At 42.7% G+C, this 24,634-nt stretch overlaps 2 protein-coding genes and 1 pseudogene across 4 annotated transcripts in view; 1 reads left to right on the forward strand and 2 right to left on the reverse strand.

Moving 5' to 3' along the window:
- The first annotated feature begins 1,088 nt into the window (after nt 1-1,088).
- Nucleotides 1,089-6,941, forward strand: LOC116376349 (ATP-binding cassette sub-family G member 5-like; annotated as a pseudogene).
- Nucleotides 6,942-11,286: 4,345 nt separating this feature from the next.
- dync2li1 (dynein, cytoplasmic 2, light intermediate chain 1) lies at nt 11,287-17,807 on the reverse strand. Of its 2 annotated transcripts, none has more exons than XM_020494228.2 (13): nt 17,630-17,807; nt 17,277-17,409; nt 16,581-16,615; nt 16,417-16,486; nt 16,245-16,333; nt 15,921-16,116; nt 15,747-15,815; nt 13,757-13,834; nt 13,376-13,455; nt 13,134-13,204; nt 12,905-13,002; nt 12,708-12,803; nt 11,287-11,903 (listed from the first exon to the last, which is right to left on the reverse strand). In XM_020494228.2, exons 1-13 carry the CDS (start codon nt 17,641-17,643, stop codon nt 11,841-11,843), a joined length of 1,092 nt encoding a protein of 363 aa, XP_020349817.1. In that variant the 5' UTR covers nt 17,644-17,807; the 3' UTR covers nt 11,287-11,840. The 2 variants fall into 2 exon arrangements, with proteins under 2 accessions (XP_020349817.1, XP_020349816.1); XM_020494227.2 differs by having other exon boundaries at nt 17,277-17,412; nt 17,630-17,787.
- A 4,248-nt stretch (nt 17,808-22,055) lies between these two features.
- LOC109900093 (centrosomal protein of 170 kDa-like) overlaps nt 22,056-24,634 on the reverse strand; it is an 85,761-nt gene continuing 83,182 nt past the window's right edge. For both annotated transcript variants that reach the window (XM_020495817.2, XM_031835199.1), the window contains exon 18: nt 22,056-24,621. In XM_020495817.2, coding sequence (XP_020351406.1) covers nt 24,365-24,621 — 257 coding nt within the window. In that variant the 3' untranslated portion in view covers nt 22,056-24,364. The remainder of the gene's footprint in view (nt 24,622-24,634) is intronic.

Raw genomic sequence — 24,634 nt, forward strand, 5'->3', positions numbered from 1 at the left:
TAACCTCTAGACCAGGGCTGGCCTACAACAGATACAGACTAGAGATAACCTCTAGACCAGGGCTCGCCTACAACAGATACAGACTAGAGATAACCTCTAGACCAGGGCTGGCCTACAACAGATACAGACTAGAGATAACCTCTAGATCAGGGCTGGCCTACAACAGATACAGACTAGAGATAACCTCTAGATCAGGGCTGGCCTACAACAGATACAGACTAGAGATAACCTCTAGACCAGGGCTGGCCTACAACAGATACAGACTAGAGATAACCTCTAGATCAGGGCTGGCCTACAACAGATACAGACTAGAGATAACCTCTAGACCAGGGCTGGCCTACAACAGATACAGACTAGAGATAACCTCTAGACCAGGGCTGGCCTACAACAGATACAGACTAGAGATAACCTCTAGACCAGGGCTGGCCTACAACAGATACAGACTAGAGATAACCTCTAGACCAGGGCTGGCCTACAACAGATACAGACTAGAGATAACCTCTAGACCAGGGCTGACCTACAACAGATACAGACTAGAGATAACCTCTAGACCAGGGCTCGCCTACAACAGATACAGACTAGAGATAACCTCTAGACCAGGGCTCGCCTACAACAGATACAGACTAGAGATAACCTCTAGATCAGGGCTGGCCTACAACAGATACAGACTAGAGATAACTTCTAGACCAGGGCTGGCCTACAACAGATACAGACTAGAGATAACCTCTAGACCAGGGCTCGCCTACAACAGATACAGACTAGAGATAACCTCTAGACCAGGGCTGGCCTACAACAGATACAGACTAGAGATAACCTCTAGACCAGGGCTCACCTACAACAGATACAGACTAGAGATAACCTCTAGACCAGGGCTTGCCTACAACAGATACAGACTAGAGATGACTTCTAAACCAGGACTGGCTTACAACAGATACAGAATAGACCTCTAGCCCAGGGCTCGCCTACAACAGATACAGACTAGAGATAACCTCTAGATCAGGGCTGGTATACAACTGATACAGACTAGAGACAACCTCTAGATCAGGGCTCGCCTACAACAGATACAGACTAGAGATAACCTCTAGATCATGGCTGGCATACAACAGACACACATGAAAGAAGATACACTAGATTTTTTCGAGATTATGGTGTCAACTGTGATAAGTTGTTGACACCTGACCTCTTGGCCTGCAGGTGATGGCGGTGTGATCGGAGGATGCATCTTCGCAGGGATCTCTATGGGAGAGAGGAGGAGGGTGTCCATTGCCATGCAGTTCCTTCAGTACCATAGTGAGGACAAATAAGCTCTTTGGTCATTGTCTGTGCAAAATTTCAGGAGGCAAGCATGTAGCTAGCTATACCATACATGACCAAAATATGTGAAGACAAATACAGGCTGTTTTACAAAACAAGTAATACTAATTTTCAACATCATGGATTATACTGTTCATTGTTAGGATAAGAGTATTTCACCTTGAGCGGAGGAAAACGTTGATCATCAAAAGTCCCCACAAAGTTCAACCACTAACAAAGAGACTTGTGTCTAATAATAGACCGGAAACAGAGAGGAATGGACAGAGGGAGGAAGAGAGAGGGAGAGATGGAGGACGGGGGGCTAATGAAAGGCAGGGTTATCATACACTCTGGATTAAGCTGAGTGAATCCTTTGGGGGGTCCCAGGTGGAGTTTATCAGGGCCTGTGAACACCCAGGGGGTGAGGGGGTTTTAGGCCTCATTCGGATTAGACGAACCACTCTCCACCCAAACACTGGGCCACATTAATGAAGGGTTCCCGTCCACTGCCTCGCCAATCAACCAGGAAATTAATAAATCATCACACAATTAATGTATCTGTTAATTCCAGTCATCCTTTACAAAGAGGCAATCTTTTAATTGTGTTAATTGGAGAAATTAACGGAAAAGAACACACTTATCTTAAAGAGTTGTCCCTTAGAGAGGGACTTTGCCAAAGTTCAACTTAGTTTTTAACATTTATACAAATTAATTTGGATTTTTATGTTTTTTCTATGTTAGATATTCCCTGATGTGTGACTTTGCGACATGTGATGTCGTTACAGAGGTCATCCTTCTGGACGAGCCAACCACGAGCCTCGACAGCATGACGGCCAATCAGATTGTTGTTTTACTGGCTGAGCTGGCCAGAAGGGACCGCATCTTCATAATGACCATTCACCAGCCACGCTCTGAAATTTTCAGGGTGAGGGAACAAGAACGAAGCTACTCAGTGTTATGTTCGTATATTCAGTGGTTATGTCAATCTTCAGACTGTTTTCATCCAAGAGAATAGTCTGTTAATGCATTATATTCTGTTGTTGTTGAGTTATGTTAATGGTGAGGACTAACTCCAGCCCTGTGTGTTCCTCATCTCTTCAGTAGAATAGCCATAATGAGTAAAGGAGAACGGGTGTTCTGTGGCCGGCATGGGGAGATGGTGAACGTTTTCAGCACCTTTGGCTACAAGTATCCAGAATAGTAGAACCCCTTTGATATCTATGGTACAGTAATATATTAACTTCACACAATGTATTCATGTACCGCCCCTATCTCTCTATTGACCCTCCCTCCTGGTCTGTCCTATGGATTGACCAACAGTGGATCTGACATCAGTGGACACGCGCTGCAGTGAGAAAGACCACCACCAACAGTGGATCTGACATCAGTGGACACGCGCTGCAGTGAGAGAGACCACCTCCAACAGTGGATCTGACATCAGTGGACACGCGCTGCAGTGAGAGAGACCACCACCAACAGTGGATCTGACATCAGTGGACACGCGCTGCAGTGAGAGAGACCACCACCAACAGTGGATCTGACATCAGTGGACACGCGCTGCAGTGAGAGAGACCACCACCTACAGTGGATCTGACATCAGTGGACACGCGCTGCAGTGAGAGAGACCACCACCAACAGTGGATCTGACATCAGTGGACACACGCTGCAGTGAGAAAGGCCACCACCTACAGTGGATCTGACTTCGGTGGACACACGCTGCAGTGAGAAAGGCCACTACCTACAGCTACATGCACAATATCACCTCGTCCTATCAGGACTCAAAGATCTAAAGGAGCATGCTGCAAGAGGACCGACAAACTCAAGAGCAAATAGTCGCCCAGCAGCCTGGCCAAACTGGCTGTGCTTCTCAGGTCAGAGGTTAAACTACTCTGTCGCACTTGGCTTGCTAACCCACCTCAAACTATTGTATCTGCTGTACTGCTATTGATTATGAAGGGAAATAAATATGGTTCATTTCTGAGGGTATAGTAGCCTATGATGTGGTAGCGTGATGGCACCTCCTGATTTACTGTTTGGCTCAGTCCTCCTTTCTAACCTCTCGCTTTCTCTTTCTGTAGGACTGTGAGGAACCTGTCTCAAGACTGGATGTGTCCTGATGCTTCTGTCCCAGAACATTATGCTAATGTTCATCTGTGGAGAAACAATTGATAAAATATTGAGTTACAATAACAACAAAATGGTCCAATGTTGTCATAACCTGTGTTTATCTCTAGTAAAACTTTAAAGGTTGATGTCCTGGTCAAGTGGACCTTACTGTATTTGGTTAGAGGACCCTGGTCAGGGACTTTCCTCTGGATCTCTTAGAACAGTGAACCCTTCTCTTTTACCCCCTATCTCTCTCCGTCCCCAATCTCACAGAGTAGGGATAAGGGATAGGGAAGGAGATAAGGGACTTGGCCAAGAGGCTTAAGGGACACCATGAGTCAATAAGCACCCAAACACCTCAAGATAGCAGCAATGGGTTTATAATGGTTATCGGTCTTGTCATGACTGTCCTGATCAGGTCAGGTTACAGGAGACCACATCCCTACAGATTATCTCTCAACCCCAACCGGGGAGGAGAGATCTAGGGGTCTGAAGATGTTGGGGTTTTATGACCCCTCACGCCCCTGGTAAATCTCAGGCCACAAGACAAATTCCTTTGTCCTGTTACTATGGAGAACCAGCCTCAGAACATTAAACATGAAATAAAGGGACTTTGGAACAATGGTTTCCGTCAGCCACAATGGTGATAGATGGAATATGAAAATGAATGTCATTTTTGTTGTGTTATTAAAGGTTAATAGATGATGTTATTATGAAAACATTGTATCGTGAAGAGTTTTCCTAGTATATGTTTGCTGTTTATACATTGTACGTTGTGTGGAAAATGTCCAAATCAAAGGGAATGTTTTGGTAAAGATGAAATGTTAAGTTAGTTTTCTAAAATTGGATTTGAGAAAAACTTAGACCTTGCTCTTAACTTGCTATACCCAGAGAATTGCCCTAAAGGCGGTTACGCCCACTTCTGACCCAAGGGTATAAAACCTGTGAGTAAAGAATTTACAGGGAAGACTACGTGACCCAAGCTGCAGCCAAGGTCTAAAAAGTCAACGAACCCAGAACGCAACGCAAGTTTGAAGACAAATAAATATTTTTCTACCCAAGCTACGGATGAGTAGCTGTGTCTAAGCGGGTGAATTCAAGCCGGACCCCCTAGCACCCAATCCCAGCAAATCGCGGTATCTAAACGGTTTCATTCCTATGCTGTGAGCTCTGAGCTACAGAGCTGTCTGTCCTCAGAAGACCCCTTCCAGAGCAAGGGTGAGGGAACAGACTCCTAAGCCAAAAGGACGCTGACATCGTGAGGACGACCAGAAAGGTGCACCGGGGAAGTGTGTCATCGAGCAGCCTGAACGGTCTACGCAGAGAATCCTCGGAGATCTTCCCCACGTAATTACATCATTATATTCTGACCCATAAGAGCGGCAGTTTGGGGCAAGGCTAGGGTTAGAATAGCATAGCTGACAAATTCACCAAAATGTATATTTCTCTCGTGTACTTTCTTTTCTCTCTCTCTTTGAAATCCCCATTGTGGGTAACACGCGCCATAGTTTGTTGGCCCGTTACACTAAGTTCTAATCAATAGCCTATAATGTGTTTTGTCTATGTGTATCTTTTATCATAATTTTAGCTTTCTCGTAAATAAATATTCAACTAAGATTGGTGTGGTACGAACTCATTGGAGAGACCCGGGTCCGTGCAGATTCACGGACTATACGACGTTCAGAACGAGATTGTAGAGGTAACTGGTTAATTAGCGGCTGTTATAAAATAGATATTCTGATATTCTTTGAGTTACTTTGGGAAATAGAAACTCAATAAAAACTAGTTTTCCCATGGTGCCCCAGGTTAATGAGTTAATAATTGCTTGATTCAGATAATCACACAATTAGAAACTTTTAATCATTCGATGAACAACAGTCGTCACTTTAACTAATACAACGTCACGACAGTCTTGAACAAATCTATGCTCTGAAATTACATTATACAAGAGAAACTGTAATCCAATCAGTGTAAAGGTATGATGGTAAAAACAATTAAAGGTAACCTTGTAATACTGACCTGTATGCAATAGCAGGAGGTGTGTTCATATCATAATCACTACTGGCCTAATGATGCTGTCCTCTAGTTCCTGCTCTGAGGGCCATGGCTGACCAGGAGAGTAAGGATGGTCTGTACCAGAAGTGACAGATGTTCTTGGCCTACATCTTCCACATCCTCCCCTTCAGCATTGTCAGCGTGCTCATCTTCCTCTCCTTCCTGTACTGGTAGCTTTCTGTGTGTGAATGTGTCAGAGGTGGCTGGTAGGGGGAGCTGTAGGAGAACAGGCTTGTTGGAATGGAAAAAATAGAACAATGGTGTGGTTTCCATTTAGTACTCCTATTAACTCCTCCCACCGGCCTCTGCGGTGTCTGTATGTCCATGTTCACCATGCAGATTTGCATTCATAGTCCCCCACACGCGACTGTGTGTCCATGCATATGAGTCTCCTTCTCTCCCAGGACGTTGGAGGTGAGCCTAGAGATGTGGAGGTTCCTGGTGCCCCATGTGGCAGGGGAGCTGCTGACCCTGGTGCTGTGGGAGTGGTGCATGGTCAACACAGGAGAGGCCCTTCTCAATGTGACTGGCGTCAAGGTGGGCTCCGGATTCCTCAGGTCAGACCACTACTAGGAAATATGGACTTGTGTTTTCAGTGTCTTAATTGTCATGCTATTGCACATACCCATTAAAAATTCATGTATCTGATGCTGATAGGAAATTATTGGTACTGGTGACATTTTATTTGGGCTCCCATCACCACTGTCAAATATGTAAACTACAGACCATAAGTGAACTGATGGTCCTGTCCCTCTCACTCTATAGAAGTAACCAGCAGATGCATGTGCTGCTCCAGTGGCTCAGCAGTACGGCTGTAAGCTGCTCATGGCCTCAACTTCACCTGCAGTTAGACTCATTCCAAACCTCTTTCTCCAATTAAAGAAGCCAGTGAAACCAGTGCCCAAATGAATCAGGGGATTCTGTGATGCGTGCACTGTAACAGTATGGTACATTCCTATCAGGTTTCCCTAAAGAGCCAATGTCGAGATCTTGCATTGTACTGTATCGCCTAATCCAGTGTTTTCCAACCCTGGTCCTTGAGTACCCTCAACAGTACAGTTTCATTGTGGCCCTTGACAAACACACCTCATTCAACTCATTGAGGGCTTGTTGATTAGTAGACAAGTTGAATCAGGTGTCCAGGGTTAAAATAAAAATGTGTACTGTTGGGGGTACTGGAGGACCAGGGTTGGGAAACACTGGACTAATCTTTAGTTTATTCATGTAATCATGTACGGTATGTGGTCGAATCTTTGCAATGAGTCTGGGGTTAATTATTTCTGTCCATGTTCTATGCAGGTACATGCAGAATACCTCTGGCAGGCGCCTGTCTGGTGACAGATGGAGATGACATCATAGACCAGGGTTACCCAGGAGCCCTGGACTGCTACACCCTAGACTTCCTCCTGCTCTACTCCTTCCTGCCTGCCCTGGTGCTGCTGGGAGTCATCATCTGCCAGATCAGAGACCATCTCGTCCAACACTGAAACAGAGAACGCCTCGTCCAACACTGAAACAGAGGTCGCCCCGTCCAACACTGAAACAGAGGTCGCCTCGTCCAACACTGAAACAGAGACAACCTCGCCCAACACTGAAACAGAGACCGCCTCGTCCAACACTGAAACAGAGACAACCTCGCCCAACACTGAAACAGAGGCCGCCTCGTCCAACACTGAAACAGAAACAACTTTGTCCAACACTGAAACAGACCGCCTCATCCAACACTGAAACAGAGACCGCCTCGTCCAACACTGAAACAGAAACAACTTTGTCCAACACTGAAACAGACCGCCTCATCCAACACTGAAACAGAGACCGCCTCGTCCAACACTGAAACAGAAACAACTTTGTCCAACACTGAAACAGACCGCCTCGTCCAACACTGAAACAGAAACAACTTTGTCCAACACTGAAACAGACCGCCTCGTCCAACATTGAAACAGAGACTGACACCAACAGTATCATCATGGAGACAGAAAGGGCTGTGGGAGCACAGTAGGCTGGTAAGGGGAGGATGGCTCATAATAATGTCTGGAATGGAGTGGTCAAACCATGTGTTTGATACCATTCCATTCATTAGGAATATTTGGTGCACCACTTTCTATGCAGTTCCTCCCCTTCCATCTGTCTCATTTCAAACTGTCTAAATGAAAGTAAGAAACAAAAACAATGGAGATATTTTCCCAGTACATTTACAAGGAGGGAAAATGGAGGAGCCAATTCTGCTGTTATTGAATACAGGACTTCCTTATGTAGTAAAGTGGGACCTGTAAAAATGAAAAGTGGTTATTGAGTTGGACTATCACATTTACTAGGAGTGTCATGAGCAAAGCATGCGATACAGTGCATTCGGAAAGTACTCAGACCCCTTAAACTTTTTCCACGTTTTGTTACGTTACAGCCTTATTCTAAAATAGATTTAAAAATAATTTTTCCTCATTAATCTACACACAATACCCCATAATGATGAAGCAAAAACAGTTTAGACATTTTTGTTCATTTATAAAAAACTAAATTAACAAAATCACATTTACATAAGTAATTCAGACCATTTACTCAGTACTTTGTTGAAGCACCTTAGGCAGCAATTACAGCATTGAGTCTTGGGTATGATGCTACAAGCTTGGCACACCTGTATTTGGGGAGTTTCTCCCATTCTGCTCTGCAGATCCTCTTCTCTGCAGGTGCCAGCTACTCCTGCGTTGTCTTGACTGTGTACTTAGGGTCGTTATCCTGTTGGAAGGTGAACCTTCGCTCCAGTCTGAGGTCCTGAGCACTCTGAAGCAGGTTTTCATCAAGGATCTCTCTGTACTTTGCTCAGTTCATCTTTGCCTTGATCCTGACTAGTCTCCTAGTCCCTGCCGCTGAAGAACATCCCCACAGCATGATGCTGCCACCCCCATGCTTCCCCCGTAGGGTTGGTGCCAGGTTTCCTCCAGATGTGACGCTTGGCATTCAGGCCAAAGAGTTCAATCTTGGTTTCATCAGACCAGAGAATCGTGTTTGTCATGGTCTGAGAGTCTTTAGGTGCCTTTTGGCAAACTCCAAGAGGGCTATCATGTGCCTTTTACGGTGGAGTGGCTTCTGTCTGGCCACTCCACCATAAAGGCCTGATTGGTGGAGTGCTGCAGAGGTGGTTGGTTCTTCCATCTCCACAGAGCAACTCTATAGCTCTGTCAGAGGGATAATCGGGTTCTTGGTCACCTACCTGACCAAGGCACTTCTCCCCTGATCGCTCAGTTTGGCTGGTCGGCCAGCACTAGGAAGAGTCTTGGTGGTTCCCAACTTCTTCAATTTAACAGTGACAGAGGCCACTATGTTCTTGGGGACCTTCAATGCTGCAGACATGTTTTGTTATCCTTCCCCAAATCTGTGCCTTGACACAATCCTGTCTCCGAGCTCTACGGACAATTCCTTCGACCTCATTGCTTGGTTTTTGCTCTGCCATGCACTGTCAACTGTGGGACCTTATATAGACTGGTGTGTGCCTTTCCGAAACATGTCCAATCAATTGAATTTACCACAGGTGGACTCCAATCAAGTTGTAGAAACATCTCAAGGATGATCAAAGGAAACAGGATACACCGGAGCTCAATTTCACTCCAATAGCAAAGGGTCTGAATACTTATGTCAATATATTTATGTTTAGAAATGTTAATACATTTGGAGAAAAAAATCAAATAAACATTTTTGCTTTTTTATTATGGGGTATTGTGTATAGATTGATGAGACATAGACTATATTTAATCCATTTTAGAATAAGGCTGTAACGTACCACAATGTGGAAAAAGTCAAGAGGTCTGAATACTTTCCGAATGCCCTGTAAATGTGAAGTCTCTAATGGAAGTATGGCAACAAATCTAGTAAATGATTCTGACAGTATAAAGAAGTAATACTACTGTAATGCTGTTATTACTTAAAGGTATATTGTTGTATATCTCATGTATTTCCACACTCGCAGAAAGTGACATGCCAGTATGTTGCAATCTGTTGGGATCTCCTTATAAAAATACATCATTTGTTTTTCTTTCTTGTTGTAAAAATGTCAAGTAAACAATATTTTTCAAAATAGCCTACTTTTAACAGTTGTATGTTTGAATAGGAAAATATATGTACAGTTGAAGTCGGAAGTTTACATATACTTAGGTTGGAGTCATTAAAACAAGTAATTTTTCCAACAAGACAGATTATTTCACTTATAATTTTATGATTCACTGTATCACAATTCCAGTGGGTCAGCAATTTACATACACTAATTTGACTGTGCCTTTAAACAGTTTGGAAAATTCCAGAAAATGATGTCATGGCTTTAGAAGCTTCTGATAGGCTAATTGACATCATTTGAGTCAATTGGAGGTGTACCTGTGGATGTATTTCAAGGCCTAACTTCAAACTCAGTTCCTCTTTGCTTGACATCATGGGAAACTCAAAATAAATCAGCCAAGACCTCAGAAAATAAATTGTGGACCTCCACAAGTCTGGTTCATCCTTGGTAGTAATTTCCAAATGCCTGAAGGGACCACGTTCATCTGTACAAACAATAGTACGCAAGTGTAAACAACATGGGACCACGCAGGAATCATACCGCTCAGGAAGGAGACATGTTTTGTCTCCTAGAGATTAACTTACTTTGGTGCGAAAAGTGCAAATCAATCCCAGAACAAGAACAAAAGGACCTTGTGAAGATGCTGGAGGAAACAGGAACACAATTATCTATATCCACAGTAAAAGAAGTCCTATATCGACATAACCTGAAAGGCTGCTCTGAAAGGAAGAAGCCACTGCTCCAAAACAGGTTTGCAACTGGACATGGGGACAAAGATTGTACTTTTTGGAGAAATGTCCTCTGGTCTGATGAAACAAAAGTAGAACTGTTTGGCCATAATGACCATCATTGTCTTTTTAGGAAAAGGGCGAGGCTAGCAAGCCAAAGAGTGTGGGAGTGCTTTGCTGCAGGAGGGACTGGTGCACTTCACAAAATAGATGGCATCATGAGGTAGGAAAATATGTGGATATATTGAAGCAACATCTCAAGACATCAGTCAGGAAGTTAAAGCTTGGTCGCAAATGGGTCTTCCAAATGGACAATGACCCCAAGCATACTTCCTAAGTTGTGGCAAAATGGCTTAAGGACAACAAAGTCAAGGTATTGGAGTGGCCATCACAAATCCCTGACCTCAATCCTTTCAAAAATCTGTGGGCAGAACTGAAAAAGCGAGAGCAAGCAAGGCCTACAAACCTGACTCAGTTACAGCTCTGTCAGGAAGAATAGACCAAAATTCACCCAACTTATTATGGGAAACTTCTGGAAGGCTACCCAAAACGTTTGACCCAAGTTAAACAATGTAAAGATAATGCTACCAAATACTTATTGAGTGTATGTCATCTTCTGACCCACTGGGAATGTGATGAAAGAAATAAAAGTTTAAATAAATCATTCTCTCAACTATTATTCTGACATTCCACATTCTTAAAATAATGTGGTGAACCTAACTGACCTAAGACAGATTTCTTTTCTCACCAGGAATTGTGAAAAACTGAGTTTAAATGCATTTGGCTAAGATGTATGTAAACTTCTGACTTCAACTGTATGAATCCAAAACAATCGATATGAAATGTTCTACAGTATATGATAATGGGAGCAGTTCTCTGGGTCTATTAAATGACTGGACAGGTGTCTACCATGGCTGAAGTCTGTATGGTTTATTAAATGACTGGACAGGTGTCTGCCATGGCTGAAGTCTGTATGGTTTATTAAATGACTGGACAGGTGTCTACCATGGCTGAAGTCTGTATGGTTTATTAAATGACTGGACAGGTGTCTGCCATGGCTGAAGTCTGTATGGTTTATTAAATGACTGGACAGGTGTCTGCCATGGCTGAAGTCTGTATGGTTTATCAAATGACTGGACAGGTGTCTACCATGGCTGAAGTCTGTATGGTTTATTAAATGACTGGACAGGTGTCTGCCAGGGCTGAAGTCTGTATGGTTTATTAAATGACTGGACAGGTGTCTGCCATGGCTGAAGTCTGTATGGTTTATTAAATGACTGGACAGGTGTCTGCCATGGCTGAAGTCTGTATGGTTTATCAAATGACTGGACAGGTGTCTACCATGGCTGAAGTCTGTATGGTTTATTAAATGACTGGACAGGTGTCTGCCAGGGCTGAAGTCTGTATGGTTTATTAAATGACTGGACAGGTGTCTGCCATGGCTGAAGTCTGTATGGTTTATTAAATGACTGGACAGGTGTCTGCCATGGCTGAAGTCTGTCTGATTTATTAAATGACTAGACAGGTGTCTGCCATGGCTGAAGTCAGTCTGTGCTTTAGAACATTCTGTTCTTTTGATCTCATTGGCTGAGAGAGCTGATGAGTCCATTAAGTTAGGTCTCCAGTTCCAGGCCTTTCCAAGACTTGGACACGTTTCTCTTGTACTGATCCAGTTCCTGTAGAAAACACAGAAGGCACAATGTTATCATGAGCCTTTGGGTTCATTCTACATGGTTTATCTCTCCTATAGCGTTAAAACCATGTCAGGATACCATGCAAGGAGACTGTCAAACCACGTAAGCTGTATAACAGAAAGCTGTTCTGGATGCTGAGCTCAGGGTTCAGCTGACTGATTCAGTTAGGTGATACATCTGACATGCTGTATATGACAGAGAGTCAATCAGTATTGCTGGTAAAAACAAATGAACTCAGTGTGACCTGGAACTGAATTCTGACCTCATAAAAACCCATCTATAAAGGTTGCATCTGAAGCAAGTTCCACTTAATGGCTCTGTCTGGGTTCCTAGACTCATTTATCAAGGTACATGTTTGAGTCTTTAGTATCCACATTCTGTGTATTGGCATGGATTCAGTACCCCAGCCTCTCAACTCTTATTGGCTGACTCCACCCATCACATGATCCCTGTACAATGGGAGTGCCATCTGATTCAGCAACAATAAAAAATAATCTGGACTCTTGGCTACAGCCAGATACACACCAGAGTTTACTTTCGTTCAGGGTTATTACGGGGCAATGCAGTGTAACTGGGCTTACTAGAAGACGAGTAGAGATGTTTGAGCTAGATTAGAAGAACAAGATAATCTTGACAATCTCCATGGACCCATACAGTGTGTGCTGTAGCCAACTCTTCTAACCCTAGGGTTGCGTTTACACAAACAGCCCAATTCTGATTTTTTTCCCCCACTTTTTCTTTTGACCAATCAGATCAGAAACATTGGAGTTAAGACAGGGTTCATACCGTGTCTTTCTGGGCTCTCATGGAGTCAATCTGGGGTTCACTATACTGGGGGTCCTTGGCTGGGTCCTTCAGCTCTCTGTGGTGGTCACTGGTGTTCTGGTGGACGACACGATTAATGGATCAGTATCACACACACATATATATATATCAACCTGTGTGTGTGAATGAGAGGGTATTTGTCCGTATGCAAGAATTACCTCAGGAGGGAAAACAACCTCAAACACTTTCTTCCACAGATCTAGAGGGTTTTTAGCATGAAGAGTCCCAATGTCCACATCTGTGGTTGGGGGAGAACCTGGAAAGTAGAGTGACATCAATTGTGTCATGTTACAACAACACACACACAGTATCAGTATGATAAACGGTAGGGCACTTTAACACTGCCGTAATGATTGTTACCACAAGGGGGTGCTAAACACAACTCACCTATCTGGCTGAGGGAGTCCATCCCAGCAGGAATGATTAGAGGCTTACTGAGGTCAGAGGACATAGATTTCCTGTCAGTATAGGAGGAAACATGTACATCTGTGTTAATGTTGAATGAGAGAGGACATTATTTATACTGGGCCTAAGTCTAGTCCTCTCAAATGATGACAAATTGTGGCACTATCAAACTGTAGCATTGACAAACTGTGGCATGGACAGATGGAGGGTACAACAGCTCTTACCCCTTCTCTGTCCCGAATCCTAGTTGTGTGAATAAGCTCTTAGTTTTGGACATCAAGCTCTCAGACTTGCTGCTGGTAAACTACAGGTGAAAGGATGGACAGATGGTGAGGTAGATAATAGACAGGTGAAAGGAGGGAACAATGGTGAGGCAGAGAGAACAGACAGGTGAAAGGATGGACAGATGGTGAGGCAGAGAGAACAGACAGGTGAAAGGATGGACAGATGGTGAGGCAGAAAGAATAGAACATATTGTGTAATGAAACGATACCATCACTCAAACATAGCATTTGAGATACTTGTTTAATATAGCCTACAGTGAAATACTGATATGCATAGGCACATTGGCAACTGTGATTGACTATTAGGCCTACGGTTCTTACAATTAAAGAAGCTGCGTAGTAATGAGAAATAAACCGAAGGGTCTTGCAGATCACTTTCCTCTTCTCAGAGTCAAAGTCCTACAAAGAAAATGCATTTATCAGTCACATACGCTAACTTTTACACAAAAACAGAAATCAACAGAAATAGCCAACAATTGTAAACACAAATCCAACAACTACATTCTTCAGGGTGAATATACACTCCCGGTCAAAAGTTTTAGAACACCTACTCATTCAACGTTTTTTCTTACATTTCTTTACCATTTTCTACATTGTAGAATAATATTGAAGACATCAAAACTATGAAATATCACACATGGAATCATGTAGTAACATAAAAAGTGTTAAACAAATCAAAATATATTTTATATGAGATTCTTCAAATAGCCAACCTTTGTCTTGATGACAGCTTTGCACACTCTTGGCATTCTCTCAACCAGCTTCACCTGGAATGCTTTCCAACAGTCTTGAAGGAGTTCCCACATATGCTGAGCACTTGTTGGCTACTTTTCCTTCACTCTGCGGCTCATCCCAAACAATCTCAATTTGGTTGAGGTTGGCGGATTGCGGAGGCCAGGTCATCTGATGCAGCACTCCATCACTCCCCTTTTTGGTAAAAAAGCCCTTACACTGCCTGGAGGTGTGTTGGGTCATTGTCCGGTTGAAAAACAAATTATAGTTCCACTAAGCCAAAACCAGATGGGATGGCGTATCACTGCAGAATGCTGTGGTAGCCATGCTGGTTAAGTGTGCCTTGAATTCTAAATAAATCACATAAGTCACCAGCAAAGCACCACCACGCTTTACGGTGGGAAATACACATGTAGAGATCATCCGTTCCGCCACGTCTCACAAAGACACGGAGGTTGGAACCAAAAAGATACAATTTGGACTCCAGACCAAAAGGACACATTTCCACCAGTCTAATGTCCATCGCTCGTGTTTCTTGGCCCAAGGAAATCTCTTCTTCTTATTGGTGTCCTTTAGTAGTGGTTTCTTTGTAGAAATTCGACCATGAAGGCCTGATTCACAGTCTCCTCTGAACAGTTGATGTTGAGATGCGTCTTACTTGAACTCTGTGAAGCATTTATTTGGGCTGCAATTTCTGAGGCTGGTAACTCTAATGAACGTATCCTCTCCAGCAGAGGTAACTGGGTCTTCCATTCCTGTGGTGGTCCTCATGAGAGACAGTTTCATCACAGCGCTTGATGGTTTTTGCAACTGCACTTGAAGAAATGTAAAAGTTCTTGACATTTTCTGTATTGACTGACCTTCATGTCTTAAAGTAATGATGGACTTTCATTTTCTTTGCTTATTTGAGATATTCTTGCCATAATATGTACTTGGTATTTTACCAAATAGGGCTATCTTCTCTATACCCCCCTACCTTGTCACAACACAACTGATTGGCTCAAATGCATTAAGAAGGAAATACATTCCACAAATGACCTTTTAAGTTGGCACACCTGTTAATTGAAATGCATTCCAGGTGACTACCTCATGAAGATGGTTGAGAGAATGCCAAGAGTGTGCAATGCTGTCATCAAGGCAGGTAGCCTAGTGGTTAGAGCGTTGGACTAGTAACTGAAAGGTTGCAAGATCGAATCCCCGAGAGGCAAGGTAAAAATCTGTCGTTCGGCCCCTGAACAATGCAGTTAACCCACTGTTCCTAGGCCGTCATTGAAAATAAGAATTTGTTCTTAACTGACTTGCCTAGTTAAATAAATGCCAAATTTAAAATATATTTAAAAAAGGCAGTGGCTATTTGAAGAATCTCAAATACAAAATGTATTACTTGCTTAATACTTTTTTTGGTTACCACATGATTCCATATGTGTTATATCATAGTTTTGATGTATTATTCTACAATGTAAAAAAATAGTCAAAATAAAGAAAAACCCTAGAATGAGTAGGTGTTCTAAAACTTCTGACCGGTAGTGTACTTTTTTTTATATCAATACCTCTCAAATGAGTAGAACACATATCTCACCTGAAATATATCAAACTTGCTGCCAATAATCAGCAGTGGAACTGGGAAGGGGTTGATCAGCTCTCTGTCCTGTTGAGAGACTCAGAGTTAATATCCTATGTAGCAAAGACTCCTTTTACATTAATAATGCTGTGCTTTAAAGAAAAGCATAACTACTAGAAAAAGTTGTGTTACCGGGTGGTCTTTAGGGAGGACCATTAGGGGTCTGTTCTGGGCCTGCTGCTTGGACCCAACTTTGGACTCTACTGTCCTTTGTGGCTTGGAGCAAGCTTTCTCCACCTGGGTCCGTGTTGTCTGAAGCAGCCTCTCCATGGTTCCCCATAGAGCATTGGGCTTGGACAGGTCCAGAACCAGCACCACAGACAGAGACCTGAGAAATCACACACAGACCTCTTTACTTTCATTAGCACAATGTCTCTGCAGAGTGGCTTTAGAGAAGAGGTCATGTGATGAACTACTCATTTAAGAAGCAGTTTAGGTGGTGGGACTGGGACTGACCTGACATTCTGAGCAGTGATGGGGATCTGAACCAGGTCTGATAGGGAGGTACCTCCTCCCAGCTCCCACAGGTGAGCTATGTCTTTGGGCTGGAGGAGGAGAACAACAGGTCAGACTGATAATCACACACCATCAGCTCCCTGGAATTGTACAAATGAAAGCGGTGTCATACAGTGTTGTGTCCTCGCGCCCGTCTACCAAAGGTGTACTCCAACGCTAGAGTTGGTTTAGGTGGTTCATCCCTAGAAGAGAACAACATATCATTCACAGTAATAGAGACAGCTATACTAGTATCTTACTATAAAAATACATCAGTGGTACTGAGAATAAACTCACCTGTCGAGGCACCGGAGCAAAATTGTAGTTTTACCCTAAGAGGGGGGAATATGATTATCAAGGATATCAACCACCCGAGCCACTGCCTGTTCACACCGCTACCATCCAGAAGGCGAGGTCAGTACGGGTGCATCGACGCCGGGCCTATCTCAAGGCCATCAGACTGCTAAACAGGAATCACTAACTCAGAGAGGCTGCTGCCTACATTGAGACCCAATCACTGGCCACTTTAATAAATGGATCACTAGTCACTTTATACAATGCACTGTAAATATTGCCACTTTAATAATGTTTACATATCGTACATTACTCATATCACATGCATATACTGTAATACATACCATCTATTGCACCTTGCCTATGCCGCTCGGCCATCGCTCATTCATATAATTACATGTACATATTCTCATTCACCACTTTAGATTTGTGTGTATTAGGTAGTTGTTGGGGAATTGTTAGGTATTACTGCACTGTTGGAACTAGAAGCACAAGCATTTCGCTACACTCGCATTAACATCTGCTAACCATGTGTATGTGACACATACAATTTATTTGTAGGTTACTGCTGTGCTGGAACAAAAGCCTTCACACCCAGTAGCTCTCCAGGACCAAATTTAGAGAACCCGGATCTCACTATTAGGAGGACTGTTAGCTAGTTTCTCCAGACACACAGTCATAAAGATGGCTACAGCTTACCCCTGCTTTATTCCCAATGAAGAACACGGTTCTCTCGTTGAGTGACACTGGATCAACTCCGCCATCCTCCTCCCCTCCTGTCCCGTCCTCCCGACTCTGAACCTCCGCAGAGGCCAACTCCCATAGCGTGTCACTACTAGACAAACGTTACGATGTAACCTTATTTGTTCATTCTGATAGTTTGTTGTCGCCCAAAACAATGTTGTTAATAGCTGGGTAGCTAGCTAACATTATATCAAATATACTGGTAACTAGCAAACCCCCCGTCCTCTGCTGCTACTAGCTAGTTAGCTAACGTTAGTTTAGGAAAAACATGCAAAATTTGAAGACCAAAGTGGCAAACATGATCTTACCTTATCTTTGGCATTGACTACCTTTAAATGAAATGTAAAGACTTGAGTTTGATTGCCCCGTTGTTTGAAAATATGAAGGTCCAGCTTGACGTTTACATGTCAGTCGCCTTGGATCAGTAAACGTTGCGCTGGGCAACGTCGCAGTTCGATGATGGAATTTAGCACTTTGCCCAAAGGGTTTGTGGGAAAGGTAGTTTCAAGAGTCAGAGACTAACGTTAGATAAAAAACATAATTTACAGGATGATCCACAGTATTTCTGTACTTTTTGGTGATGGGAAGAATGTACAATTTTAGAAGCATAAGGACCTTATCTTTCATATCAGTGAGAAATAAAAGTGAGAAATAAAAACAATCTAAAATCTATTTCAGTGAGAAATAAAAAAAATCTAAAATCTATAAGTTAAAAAAAGGTGACACACCTTGATAGCGATTATGGTTAGTTTTCCCATACAGCCAAATCTCCAGAAAACAGACGGAAGACAAGAGACGACCACCTGTGCTAATTAGCCATCTAGCATGTAATGAACACCTGTGTCTAAGCGTAACTAGGGAAGTGTAGTTTGGTCGCATGGAGGCTCCATAGCTGTATGGATCTGTAACTGCCACAGTGTAGTTTAGTAGGATGGAGGCCCCTATAGCTGTATGGATCTGTAACTTCTACAGTGTAGTTTAGTAGGATGGAGGCCCCTATAGCTGTATGGATCTGTAACTGCCACAGTGTAGTTTAGTAGAATGGAGGCCCCTATAGCTGTATGGATCTGTAACTGCCACAGTGTAGTTTAGTAGGAAGGAGGCCCCTATAGCTGTATGGATCTGTAACTGCCACAGTGTAGTTTAGTAGGATGGAGGCCCCTATAGCTGTATGGATCTGTAACTGCTACAGTGTAGTTTAGTAGGATGGAGGCCCCTATAGCTGTATGGATCTGTAACTGCTACAGTGTAGTTTAGTAGGATGGAGGCCCCTATAGCTGTATGGATCGCTAACTGCTACAGTGTAGTTTAGTAGGATGGAGGCCCCTATAGCTGTATGGATCTGTAACTGCCACAGTGTAGTTTAGTAGGATGGAGGCCCCTATAGCTGTATGGATCTGTAACTGCTACAGTGTAGTTTAGTAGGATGGAGGCCCCTATAGCTGTATGGATCTGTAACTTCTACAGTGTAGTTTAGTAGGATGGAGGCCCCTATAGCTGTATGGATCTGTAACTGCTACAGTGTAGTTTAGTAGGATGGAGGCCCCTATAGCTGTATGGATCTGTAACTGCCACAGTGTAGTTTAGTAGGATGGAGGCCCCTATAGCTGTATGGATCTGTAACTGCTACAGTGTAGTTTAGTAGGATGGAGGCCCCTATAGCTGTATGGATCTGTAACTGCTACAGTGTAGTTTAGTAGGATGGAGGCCCCTATAGCTGTATGGATCTGTAACTGCCACAGTGTAGTTTAGTAGGATGGAGGCCCCTATAGCTGTATGGATCTGTAACTTCTACAGTGTAGTTTAGTAGGATGGAGGCCCCTATAGCTGTATGGATCTGTAACTTCTACAGTGTAGTTTAGTAGGATGGAGGCCCCTATAGCTGTATGGATCGCTAACTGCTACAGTGTAGTTTAGTAGGATGGAGGCCCCTATAGCTGTATGGATCTGTAACTGCTACAGTGTAGTTTAGTAGGATGGAGGCCCCTATAGCTGTATGGATCTGTAACTTCTACAGTGTAGTTTAGTAGGATGGAGGCCCCTATAGCTGTATGGATCTGTAACTGCTACAGTGTAGTTTAGTAGGATGGAGGCCCCTATAGCTGTATGGATCTGTAACTTCTACAGTGTAGTTTAGTAGGATGGAGGCCCCTATAGCTGTATGGATCTGTAACTGCTACAGTGTAGTTTAGTAGGATGGAGGCCCCTATAGCTGTATGGATCTGTAACTGCTACAGTGTAGTTTAGTAGGATGGAGGCCCCTATAGCTGTATGGATCTGTAACTGCTACAGTGTAGTTTAGTAGGATGGAGGCCCCTATAGCTGTATGGATCTGTAACTGCCACAGTGTAGTTTAGTAGGATGGAGGCCCCTATAGCTGTATGGATCTGTAACTGCTACAGTGTAGTTTAGTAGGATGGAGGCCCCTATAGCTGTATGGATCTGTAACTGCCACAGTGTAGTTTAGTAGGATGGAGGCCCCTATAGCTGTATGGATCTGTAACTGCTACAGTGTAGTTTAGTAGGATGGAGGCCCCTATAGCTGTATGGATCTGTAACTGCCACAGTGTAGTTTAGTAGGAAGGAGGCCCCTATAGCTGTATGGATCTGTAACTGCTACAGTGTAGTTTAGTAGGATGGAGGCCCCTATAGCTGTATGGATCTGTAACTGCTACAGTGTAGTTTAGTAGGATGGAGGCCCCTATAGCTGTATGGATCTGTAACTTCTACAGTGTAGTTTAGTAGGATGGAGGCCCCTATAGCTGTATGGATCTGTAACTGCTACAGTGTAGTTTAGTAGGATGGAGGCCCCTATAGCTGTATGGATCTGTAACTGCCACAGTGTAGTTTAGTAGGATGGAGGCCCCTATAGCTGTATGGATCTGTAACTGCCACAGTGTAGTTTAGTAGGATGGAGGCCCCTATAGCTGTATGGATCTGTAACTGCCACAGTGTAGTTTAGTAGGATGGAGGCCCCTATAGCTGTATGGATCTGTAACTGCTACAGTGTAGTTTAGTAGGATGGAGGCCCCTATAGCTGTATGGATCTGTAACTGCTACAGTGTAGTTTAGTAGGATGGAGGCCCCTATAGCTGTATGGATCTGTAACTGCCACAGTGTAGTTTAGTAGGAAGGAGGCCCCTATAGCTGTATGGATCTGTAACTGCTACAGTGTAGTTTAGTAGGATGGAGGCCCCTATAGCTGTATGGATCTGTAACTGCCACAGTGTAGTTTAGTAGGATGGAGGCCCCTATAGCTGTATGGATCTGTAACTGCTACAGTGTAGTTTAGTAGGATGGAGGCCCCTATAGCTGTATGGATCTGTAACTGCTACAGTGTAGTTTAGTAGGATGGAGGCCCCTATAGCTGTATGGATCTGTAACTGCCACAGTGTAGTTTAGTAGGATGGAGGCCCCTATAGCTGTATGGATCTGTAACTGCTACAGTGTAGTTTAGTAGGATGGAGGCCCCTATAGCTGTATGGATCTGTAACTGCCACAGTGTAGTTTAGTAGGAAGGAGGCCCCTATAGCTGTATGGATCTGTAACTGCCACAGTGTAGTTTAGTAGGATGGAGGCCCCTATAGCTGTATGGATCTGTAACTGCTACAGTGTAGTTTAGTAGGATGGAGGCCCCTATAGCTGTATGGATCTGTAACTGCTACAGTGTAGTTTAGTAGGATGGAGGCCCCATAGCTGTATGGATCTGTAACTGCTACAGTGTAGTTTAGTAGGATGGAGGCTCCATAGCTGTTTGGATCTGTAACTGCTACAGTGTAGTTTAGTAGGATGGAGGCCCCTATAGCTGTATGGATCTGTAACTGCTACAGTTAAATATAACTTTTTTTAAAGGATTCTTTCTCGCTGATGAAAGATAAGGGCCATATGTTTTGAAAGCCATATCGCATCCAATGATTATTGATGTTATTAAAAGTTAAAACACAGCATGGACGAAGCTAACGGCTGAGAATTATTTACAAACCTGAGTCTTCCAAGAGTGCAATGTTACCCCTGCTTAGCTAAATCCCAGGCAGTAGCTCACACGTCTTGGAAATCAGCAATCAAGTTAAGATATGTAACTTTCAAAATACAAACATTTCTGTATTTTGAAAGTTCTATATCTTGAAAACTTGATTGCTGACAAGCAAAACATTTTGGAACTATGTCAACAATGGACTAATGAAACAAATACCAAAATACATTTTTTGGAGTATTCCTTTAAGTAGGCTAGTTTTAGGGGTATATTTGTAGGGGTATATTTATATTTGTGACAACTTTTGCTTTAACTCCGGTACATTCCTAAAGGTAATTTTACTCAGCATTTTAAAAAGTCAGGAAAAATGTATAAGGCAGAGCAATTATGGATGGCCGTCTGCACTATTATAATGTCCTTTAAATAGTTTCTGTTACAGGTGCATAGGTTACACAACAAGATTACTAGGAGAGATGGAGACCCCTCACACTTTGTGGACAAACTCAAAACGGAGGCTGCAAAAATAGAGATTTGGACATGAATATACCCAAAAAGTGCATTGAGCAGAAAAGTGCATAAATGAAAGGTGAAAAACAAAATACAAATGTTTAGGTATCAAACCATCAGTGTTAAGGTGAGCGCACAAACCAGTCTAAAAATTGCTCAGTATGAAAACGTACGAGTCACCATGAAATAGGTGTGCAAACTATAACTCATTGAATACCAACCAGTCTTGTTTCTACAGCAAAAATCCATGTAAATAAGGAAAGAATCTAAACATTTTATTTAATTGAAAAAGTAACATAACAATAAACATGAATTGCAACAATAAAATACAATGAATTAACAAAATAAATCAAATGGTGGTTTACACAAAACATGAAACAGAAAAGTAAAACATATCAAATGTGTACACTTTCAAATGAACAAAAAGTGTACCGAGCACTTCAGTATTCCCATCACTTTCTTTCTTTAATGTAATATACTGACACACATGATGGTGTGCAGAGGATAGGTACAGAGGCATCTCATTCTGATATCAGCGGTTCCATTTAGGTTTTTGGTTTTGTCCTTTTGAATCCTAAAACCACTGACGGTGACACTTGAAGAGCCTTTGACACGTTTGACAAATTATACCATTTCATTCCACTCTGGATGATTCCTCATCTTAAAAAACGTTATGCCATTTTACTATTCAAACTGGGCACTTGGTGACATCAAAGTCTGTATATGAAGCAGAAAAGATGGAGCATGTTTTCTGGTACCTAACTTCACTATTGCTTAAGTATCTAAATACGGTTGCAAGATCTTGAATACATTTTATACGACGACACATAACTTTACACGAAAGGCTTGTAAAATGGTCAGGCTAACCCTCCAAAAGGGAACTAAAGAGAAGCAGCAAACGCAGTGAGGTTGTCAAGTCTATACACACATACTGTATGAGTACATGACAACATCCTCCCTTATGGAAATGTAGAATGGTGAGTGATTCAATGTCAGTAAAAGGCTTGCTATAGTCTTATGATCATCATTCATATATGTAGTAATGACAGTGGTTATAGCTAATGCAACGTTGACAGTAACTTCTTTCTGTAATGACAGTGGTTACAGCTAATGCAACGTTGAAAGTAACTTCTTTCTGTAATGACAGTGGTTACAGCTAATGCAACTTTGACGGTAACTTCTGTCTGTAATGACAGTGGTTACAGCTAATGCAACTTTGACGGTAACTTCTGTCTGTAATGACAGTGGTTACAGCTAATGAAGCTTTGACGGTAACTTCTGTCTGTAATGACAGTGGTTATAGCTAATGAAGCTTTGATGGTAACTTCTGTCTTTAATGACAGTGGTTATAGCTAATGAAGCTTTGACGGTAACTTCTGTCTTTAATGACAGTGGTTATAGCTAATGAAGCTTTGACGGTAACTTCTGTCTTTAATGACAGTGGTTACAGCTAATGAAGCATTGACGGTAACTTCTGTCTTTAATGACAGTGGTTATAGCTAATGAAGCTTTGACGGTAACTTCTGTCTTTAATGACAGTGGTTATAGCTAAATGTAGCTTTGACGGTAACTTCTGTCTTTAATGACAGTGGTTATAGCTAAATGTAGCTTTGATGGTAACTTCTCTCTTTAATGACAGTGGTTACAGCTAATGAAGCTTTGACGGTAACTTCTGTCTTTAATGACAGTGGTTATAGCTAAATGTAGCTTTGATGGTAACTTCTGTCTGTAATGACAGTGGTTATAGCTAATGAAGCTATAAGCATACAATTTCAAAGACCAATTTAAAGTCCTTGTAAATCAACACTAAACAGACAGAGGTCCTCTTGGTAGAAGACCAACCTGCTCTCTCCAACAAAGGCCATTCAGGGTGTACATCTGGTACACCATTATGGACTCATGTTACTGTATAAAATACTACAGTAAAGGGGAAGGACTCAGAACAGTCCAAGATGAAAAAGATCCGGTCAATGTCACATTTTCGTTTTCACTTCCAGTTTACAAAGATACCGCATAGTCATAACAGGAAAAATATCAAGTAATGCAAATCATATGAAATATGTAATTTGGGTCAAGGACCAGGCTTAAGGGCTCTAATCAAGTCTATGCAAACGGAGCCAACGGAGGTCCGTTGCATTACTGTACTGTAACATAGTTTAACATGGTACTGTAACAGTCTTAAATCATTTCAAACACTAAAAACATTTTTTCATGTGAATTGCATTTCACCATAACAATGTATAAGATTCTCTGGGTACAGAATTGCTCAGAGAAGTTGAAATTCAGTATTTTAGACAAATGTGCAGAAAATAGATAGAAAACAGATTACCAGCAAAACAGATAAATTACCATTCAAAATACAATAAGAAACATTTTGAGTTTGCTCCACTGTACACTTATTTCACGTTTGGAAACTTGGCTCACATAAAAAAAACTGTTTTACTGTTAGCTTTGGTAGGTTACTAGGGTGGTGGAGGTTCATTCTGAAATATTCCCGAAAGAGGGCAAATTGTTCATTGAGGCAAGTGTTCTATATATGAAGCATCAGAGGGTGGGAACCTCCTCACTTCTGAGTGATGGCACTCTCTTCTCCACTGGGGTGGATGCGGTTGAAGTGCAGGCTTCCCAGGTCTCTGGCTGACACAGACCCTGACCCCTCAGTGGGTGCCGAGGAGGCGGTGTAGCCCCTGACTGCAGGGCCTGGGAGGGTCTTCTGGGGCCCCTGAGAACCAGGAGAGGGCTTGGGTGTAAGGGGGCTGGTCAGGTCAAGGCTGCTCAGGGCATCCAGGGTGCCTTCAGGATCCACCATGATATTTATCACTGTATGAGAAAT

Source organism: Oncorhynchus kisutch, linkage group LG11, assembly GCF_002021735.2.
Source record: "Oncorhynchus kisutch isolate 150728-3 linkage group LG11, Okis_V2, whole genome shotgun sequence".
NCBI classification, from domain to species: Eukaryota; Metazoa; Chordata; class Actinopteri; order Salmoniformes; family Salmonidae; genus Oncorhynchus; species Oncorhynchus kisutch.